The sequence below is a fragment of the Gadus morhua genome, chromosome 5 (assembly GCF_902167405.1).
Source record: "Gadus morhua chromosome 5, gadMor3.0, whole genome shotgun sequence".
NCBI lineage: Eukaryota > Metazoa > Chordata > Actinopteri > Gadiformes > Gadidae > Gadus > Gadus morhua.
In genome coordinates this window covers 3,511,261-3,519,756 of record NC_044052.1, presented here as the reverse complement: position 1 = coordinate 3,519,756, position 8,496 = coordinate 3,511,261, and the positions used below count along the sequence as shown (strand labels likewise).

General features: G+C 43.0%; 1 protein-coding gene across 5 annotated transcripts in view; it reads left to right on the top strand.

Annotated features, from left to right (window-relative positions):
- dnmt3ab (DNA (cytosine-5-)-methyltransferase 3 alpha b) overlaps nt 1-7,434 on the top strand; it is a 44,778-nt gene extending 37,344 nt beyond the window's left edge. For all 5 annotated transcript variants that reach the window (XM_030355898.1, XM_030355903.1, XM_030355901.1 and 2 more), the window contains 7 exons: nt 90-235; nt 968-1,058; nt 1,418-1,566; nt 2,087-2,172; nt 2,833-2,902; nt 3,305-3,423; nt 3,896-7,434. In XM_030355898.1, coding sequence (XP_030211758.1) covers nt 90-235; nt 968-1,058; nt 1,418-1,566; nt 2,087-2,172; nt 2,833-2,902; nt 3,305-3,423; nt 3,896-4,037 — 803 coding nt within the window. In that variant the 3' untranslated portion in view covers nt 4,038-7,434. The remainder of the gene's footprint in view (nt 1-89; nt 236-967; nt 1,059-1,417; nt 1,567-2,086; nt 2,173-2,832; nt 2,903-3,304; nt 3,424-3,895) is intronic.
- The last annotated feature ends 1,062 nt before the right edge of the window (nt 7,435-8,496 follow it).

Genomic DNA, 8,496 nt, shown 5'->3' with positions numbered 1-8,496 from the left:
GTGCGTGTGTGTGCGTGCGTGTGTGCGTGCGTGCGTGCGTGCGTGTGTGTGTGTGTGCGTGTGTGTGCGTGCGTGTGTGTGCGGTGAAGGCCTGCTGGTGCTCAGAGAGCTGGGCATCGAGGTGGAGCGCTACGTGGCGTCGGAGGTGTGCGAGGACTCCATCACGGTGGGCATCGTGCGGCACCAGGGGCGCATCATGTACGTGGGCGACGTCCGGAACGTCACGCGCAGACACGTGAGGCGCCGCCATCTTGTTTGTCGCTCTCTGAAGGGTTTGCTTGTTTGGGACCGCACGTCAGAACTGAACCGGGGTCCCTGTGGCGCCTACTTTGCACCTGGTCTTAATTAACATTTACATTAACATTAAGGGCACTTAGCAGAGGCTTTCATCCAAAGCCACTAACAAAAGGTACATTTGTCAGAAGAAGGTGAAACTATATGGCTGGCTGGCTATATGGCTACAATAAGGATGTTTATAGAACCAAGTGCAAAGGAAAAACAATCTCTAGGTTAACCCATTCCCCGTATACAATAAAGATAACTAGTACCACAGACAATAAGTGCGTACATTCAGTGCTAGGGCAACATACAACATACAACAGTAATGATGGAGAATGCCATCATGGCGGAGATCTGAGTCCAAAGCCTTTTAGACCCCTGGCAGTGTGGCTGTTGGGAGAGTGAAACCAGAAGCTTCTAGACCTGCTGTGATCACTCCAGACTCCTTCTGTCCAGCTCACACTTTTATGTTGAGACAAATGTAACGGACAATTCCTAGAAGTTTTGTGCGTGTGTGCGTGCGGTTGGGGTTGCATTGGGTGTCCCTTAATCGGCCATACCAGTGATTCAGCACACGCCAATGGAGGTCGGGACGGGTGTGAGGGTGGCTCTTAGAACCACTTCTACCTTCATCTTGGTCTATGGTATTCCTCTCTTCCTCTTCTTACCTGTGGATTCTCTTTGGTAGATCCTGGAGTGGGGCCCCTTCGACCTGGTCATCGGTGGGAGTCCCTGCAACGATCTCTCCATCGTCAACCCTGCTAGGAAAGGCCTCTTTGGTATGTCACCTTCTTCAAATATTTATTTTTTCATAGTAAGTAAGTAAACTGAGTAAATAGTTTATTAATTTGGACATTTGGTTGCCAGAACAGCATAGGGAGAGACAAAAAGAGAAGGAAATAACTAAATTAATATAACTACATAAATAAAGATGTTGATTAAATAAATCAAATATATGTGGGTTTAGAGGGGCAAAGTGTAGTAGTAGGTATGTGTAGTAATGAAACTACGACTATTAATTAGGTGCTGCTGTTTGTCTGCTTGTTTGTTTGATCAAAAAGTTGTGTGGTTATTCGGCAGCTTTCCTGTTTATTACTGTTCTGAAACCGGTGTTGTAATGACGCCCTCTGTCCTCCAGAGGGCACCGGCCGCCTGTTCTTTGAGTTCTATCGGCTGCTCCACGAGGCCCGGCCAAAGGAAGGGGACAATCGACCTTTCTTCTGGCTGTTTGAGAACGTGGTTGCCATGGGCGTCAGCGACAAGAGGGACATTTCCCGCTTTCTGGAGGTCAGTTCCTTTTATTTACAGTGCATCTCCCTCTTCCGTCCCCCTTGTCCGGGACGCCCACTGGGTTGACATCATTGCCAGTGGCCGGTGTATTTTTAGATCACAAGCGCCCTCTTGTGGTTGCTCAGTGACCTGGAACCCTGACCCCGTTAAGAAGACTTAAAGCTCATGTAATGGTTGGAGATGCTTTGTGGTTGGTGTAGTTCATTGTTCCGCTTATAGGTTGTTTTGAATTTGTTCGTCAATGCCATGCTATGCTCTGCTAGGCTACAGAATGATGCTGTACTCTGCCATCCTATACTACCATGTATCGTCAACCATGCTCAAGTATTCTAAGCTTAAGTAAATACCCCCCCCCACTGATTTTTTGATGCTGATTTAAATAAACTATGCTAAACGACACTATGTCATACTTTGCTGTACATATATATATTTAATTTAGATAATGGAGATTCTGCATGCCGTGTTATGCCGTACTACACTATCACCGTACTGATTTTTAATCCTGTCCTCCTGTCAGTGCAACCCGGTGATGATCGACGCCAAGGACGTGTCGGCGGCCCACCGCGCCCGCTACTTCTGGGGCAACCTGCCTGGCATGAACAGGTGGGTGGGAGAATGGGGAGGGCAGGGCGGGCCCTGGACCACCGCTGACGAGACGACCGCCACCCAGGGGCCTTATTAACAGAACACGGCGGTGCCCTTTGGTGGCTGTGTAGTCTTGTTCGGTGTCTATGGGAACCCTACTGACGGTGGGGGCATTAACAGCCCTGCTTCAGTCGGTCTGATTATAGTTTGATCCGGGGCTGGGGGGCTTCACTGAACGTTTTGAACGTCTTTTAGGTTAGTTGTAGATTAAAATTGGTCTCAGATTCCAAGAGTTTTTAGAACGGGTCCCAAAGGCGTTTTTTCTTTGTTTTTGGTCGTTTAATTCTTAATGGGGGGTCGGCTTAGCTCAGGAGGTAGAGCAGTTGTCTTGTAACTGAAAGGTTGCTAGTTTCATCCCCAGCTCCTCCTAGCTGTGTCCCTGAGCAAGACACTTGACCCTAACTGCTCCTGACGAGCTGGCTGTCGCCTTGCATGGTTGACTGTGCCGTCGGTGTGTCAAAGTGTGTATTAACCGATGTAAGTCGCTGTGGATAAAAGCGTCTGCTAAATGCCCTCATTGTAATTGTAATGGTTATTCACTCTCTTAACCCATTGTTGTATCCTCGTCTCTCCTGGTTCTCTCTCTCTCTGGTTCTCTATGGTTCTCCACCTGCCCAGGCCTCTGTCAGCCATGTGCAATGACAAGCTGGAGCTGCAGGACTGCTTGGAACATGGTCGGACAGCCAAGGTACGCACAGAACCCCCACTGTGGCCTTCTCACCACTTCACACCCATTTTTTGTCCAAACATAATCTGCTCATTTGAATGGTCACTACATCTGTCAGTCACAGCAGGACATTACTAAACATTTAAAGCTATTGTAGAAACCCTGAGAAGGATGGTTCCAGGGATTCAGGAGTGCAATGGTCTCTGAATGGGCATATTATAATGGCACAAACATAGGTTTTATAAGATGACGTGATTGGAAAATGAGTCTCATGTCATCTATGATCTATGACGAAATTAGGTTAGACATGACACATTCCCCAACCCTACCCACAAAGAACGCAATACCATCCTAAACAAGTATTCAGCTAATCAGTACATAACAATTTTAATGTCAATGCCCTGCTATCTTGGTCTTCGGTAGTTTGGCAAAGTGAGGACCATCACCACCAGGTCCAACTCCATCAAGCAGGGCAAGGACCAGCACTTCCCCGTGTACATGAACGAGAAGGAGGACATCCTGTGGTGCACGGAGATGGAAAGGTGAGTCTGCTCCACATCCAACTCCCTGGGAACGCTTTACCATAAGGCTACTTTACTGAACCCTTGATGAGCATTGGTGAATGCAGTGAGAAGCATTCACAGTTTGCAGTTAATTAACAGATAATTAATAGTGTGTCTCTCATTTACTCATGGTGAACTCATGTTCACCAAGTTTATGGTTAGTTAGTTATTATTTCATACATTTCCAATAAGCAATATGAGTACATACAACTGAAATGATGCATACAATTATGTTTGTCACTTGTATCCCATACATATATTTGAGAAAAATAACTCTTGAAATTGAAATGTGACAAGAAAAGACATAAAGTATATAATCCTTCCCAGACCTTCTAGTCTCCAGCGTAGACTAGAGGGACCAAACATAAATTTAAAAACATTTATTGTCCTAACTGTCTGCTTCTGCTATCTTTCTGTGCTCCACCACCACCACCATCCAAATCCCCCCCAGGATCTTCGGTTTCCCAGTGCACTACACCGACGTGTCCAACATGAGTCGCCTGGCCAGGCAGAGGCTTCTGGGTAGGTCGTGGAGCGTGCCCGTGATACGCCACCTCTTCGCCCCGCTCAAAGATTACTTTGCCTGCGTCTGAGGGAACCCGTTCTCAGGAGTTCCATATCTGCTCTGAACCGGCTAGGACACACAACTCAACTGTATTTTACGTCTAGAAACATGAGCCTCGATATTTACGTCGGAATATACGCTCGTATCGCTCAGACACAGCGAAGCGCCGGTGTAGAAAACGAAATGTTTTACACGTGTTTGTTATTTTGGTTTTGTTGCGTTTTATTGGAAAAAATAAGTAATTGTTATTCTTATTTAATTTCTCAGTGTCCTTTTACCTTTTTTCTAGCAGTGTTATCCGGTATTTGTTTTGTTTTTGTTTTTGGTTGAAATTTGATTTATTTGTGCAAGCTATACTTACAAGACTATGCTTTATTCTCGAGACACTCTGCGAATCAATCCAAGAGCTATCTAGGGGATTTATTTTTACGAAAAGAGAGAGACTCTTCGTGAGATGGAAGACTGATGACCAGGAGCTCCCCTCCCCCCCCCCCCCCGCCCCCGTTCTCGGGGACGTCTTCTAGCCTGGGTACGGGCTCGACCCCCCAGGAACGTAGCCTAGCTGCCCTGGATGCCGGCCTCCACATGGGGGAGGGGTGGTGGGGAAGGGTCCCGGGGTCCTCCTGGGGGTCTCTTGAGAATGTGGAAAAACACCAGTTGACAATATACCTCTTTGTTTTTACGGTTTATATACACACACACACACAGACGAAGGTAATTTAAGGTACTACTGTAAAAAAATGGTAACCGATACCATGGTGCTTCAAACTAATGACAAGACATCATGGCTCATGTGGCAGTACGGTTCAAAGCAACAAACACACAGAACAATAACTTTGATGACTTTAGTAATGTACTGTTAGCATACTGTTAGCAGCTAACAGGCTAACTCCTCAGCGCTAACAGCTCCTCGGTGCTCTATGGTGACCTCTCACCGGTGCTCAAACCATTCAAGCTCTGCTGACCTCTGACCCTTGCAGGCCCCACTGCCTGTGTCTCTTGTCTGCACAAAACAGGGAGTGAAGCTACACTGCCACATGGGAAATGATGTTTTACTACTGTTAAAATAACCTTAAGAGCAACGTCTGCGGTGAACTACTTTTTTTCTAGTCTCATCCTGGCATTATTACTGTACAACTGTGGGTCGGAGGGGAGAGGCGAGGCCAGGGTCAACCAGACCCCCCTCTTCTTCGTCCACCTTCCTCTTCAAACTGAAAAAAAAATAGTCAGGTGCATATCCTCAATTTTATGGTGCCGCTTTGCAGTTCTTCTACCTTTTTTATAGCAATTTTGTGCTGTTTTACCAACATTATAAGGCACTTTTATATGTATACTTTTTTTCTCTGATATTTTACACACACACACACACACACACAAACTATTGGTTGTTGTGAATTGTTTTTTGGTAGAATGTGAACTGATATATCCTCATGTAACGCTTTTATTCTTTTGTATATGGTAGGGCTGTGCCAATACAAGTGAACGAATGGACATATGTGAAACCCATGTATTGGACTAAATATATAGTAGACACAGATTCAAAATGGTTAACATTCACCCCTTTACCAAGACATCCCTAGTCGGCCATATTGTATTCTGTTCTGTACCAGTGACATACTATGTTTCTTCTTCAGATTTGAAGGACGTCTTTATTTCTATCATGATTGTTGAATTTACAGACAGAGTATGTATTTTGTATGATATTAGTCCCTTATGAAAGACACACACACTTCTGCCCTGCTATACTGATTACGGTCCCAAACATTAGTATGCACATGACCTACTGATTTGGATTACCGTTTTTAAGTCTAAATTCTCTTGATTGTACCCCCAAAGCTAAAAATGGAGGATTTAGGAGGGAAGTTTGTCAGAACTTTAAACTGGCACAGTAGTTGACAAATGTCAAGAAATCAAAGAACAGACGTAGTCATGGAAATAACTCGGTTATTGCTTGTTTATGTCATATTTAAAAAAAATCTAAATCTAATTTTTATAAAATGTAGTTTCATAATGTAATTAAGTTCTTAAGTGACCTTATTACCATTCTTTTACCCCATACACACACATTATTATGAAGCCTTGTGCGCTTTGTTATTTTAAATCGATGTTTCTCCCCCGACCTATATAACTCGGATCCATCAAGTTTGTACAGATTGTACATAGTTTTCCTGTTGCTGTTTGAATTTTTTTGTTATTACATATGAGATGTACAAATAAATTGTCTTCTAATATATATTATCAAATTACACAAAATCCTAGATAAAAATTTAAAATCAATGACCAATTTGATTCAAAACATGCTTTGAGCACTAGATATTAGAGAGACTCCAAGTCTACAGGTTAGTTCCATTGAGTGTGTGCCCTTGTGCAAGTGTGTGTGTGTGTGTGTGTGTGTGTGTGTGTGTGTGTGTGTGTGTGTGTGTGTGTGTGTGTGTCTGTGTGTGTGTGTGTGTGTGTGTCTGTGTGTGTGTGTGTGTGTGTGTGTGTGTGTGTGTGTTTGGATGCGTGTGTTGAGAGAATCCAGACAAATAAAAAATCTGTTGATCCTATTTTGACTTAAGTACAGCTTTATGGCCAACGGTTAACTTCACTGCACAGCCCTACACGGTTTATTTTCTTCATATGGAAAACAAACAAACACCAAACGATTATAGGGACTGTATGTGCTTTCTTATGGTGCTAAACATTTTATCTACTCAAGAAAAAGGTATATTTGAACGGTTAGATGAATAAACTTGTCATGACATTGACAGTTTTAAGTTCCTTGTAGTAATGGAATAAAGCCCTGTATCTCCCCCCTCCAACATATAAATCTATATCTATATATTAACAAAGACATTTTAACTTTGTACTTGAAAAAAACAACGAGTGACAACGGAAAGGTTTGCGATACTGTTTTAGATTAGGGATTGCTGTAGTTGGTGCGTATCTGTGGGAACATCATGTACTGGGTAACAAGACAAAAAAAAATCCATAATAACTTACTGTAACATAATGTATTCTTAAAACGCATCGCTTTTAAACTTACATTCCATGCCGTAATATCTTCCATTACTGTTTTTTTTATATATTTATAATTGATTCTTATTAGTTTTTTCAGTTGTTGTTATGTTCCTAATCAACCACATTACTTTACACTGTTGAAGGCAGATTCATTCAATATTCAGTGATAGGCCGACTGTTGACACCTGCTACGACTTATGTTCTGTGTCATGTTTTTGTTTATTTCATTTTTGGCTTATTTTATTTTAATCTGGGCCGATTATGCTTTCCTCAAGACCAGTTGGTACAGCAGATGTAGCAGTCTCTCTCCCACCTCTACCCCATACCTGTATTGTGTCCAGAGAGAACGTAGACGCTCCTTAATGTACTTGTGCTGGAAAACACTTGAATAAATGTATTGGTTTCTTTTTTTGGTGCAACAATGGGGACTTTTTCTGTTTATTTTTTTTCGTTATTCCATTGGATTAGTTGTCTTTCAATCACGGCCAAGATGGTCGGTGAACGTTGGTGCTCTGTGTGGTTTAAAATGTAGGTCTACATTTCATTTGTTGTCATAATTAGGTTAATCATATGCAAACATAGGCCTATGAAAAGGCTCATGCACATGGGAAAGGTAGGCCTATTCAATTCATGTGGTTCGACGGAAGAACAATTTCCAATTTTTTAAAACTAAATCTCAAACGATTTTACGGGCATTTTAATTTATTCTCGACTGTTAATAATAAACATTCAACATATAACTTCAGTGGTATAATGGTATCGATATAGCATAATCATTCCAATAAAGGTATCAGTTGATATTTCCAATCGATTGCATGGATTATAAACACTTGCTTAGTAGAGCAATACCAACCTGAGACCTATGAGAGGACTACTTGTTAGGGTTAGGGTTAGGCTGTCTTCACAAAGCCAAGTGGGCCTCCTCTCCTGGTCCAACAATGGGTGTTGTCCTCAACCTCTTTCATCATAGAGAACACAGTCACTCTCCAAATCTCTCCACATCCCATAACCAAGCTACTTAAATTGAACATCAAATGGATAATACATTCAAACCTAAAGTTATTAGTCCATAAAATCTACCTCGAATGATATATGCATGTATGTCGCAATAAACCACAATCTCTTTATTGTGATTGGTGTGTGTGGGGTCGATCGTTGCTTAGAACCACATAAAAAAAGATTAATTAATTATTCATTTCAAAAGGTAATTCTTACTTTTCAGACTAAATAATCAATGTCAGAAGTACATTGTTGTAACAATTATTATCATGTAGGCCACACCTGCCGCTTGTTTTCCTCTCATAGTTCACACCCACTTCGTTTAATAGTGGTACAGCCTCCTCCGTGGGGACACGCGTTAAGCAATCGCTGATTGGCTCCTCCTGCGACCAAGCCTACGGTCCGGGCCGTTGATTGGAGCGCGCGGCCGTCGCGCAGCTTGGATGCTGCGATCGGCCGGTCCCAGGAAGGCATCTGCTTGAGCC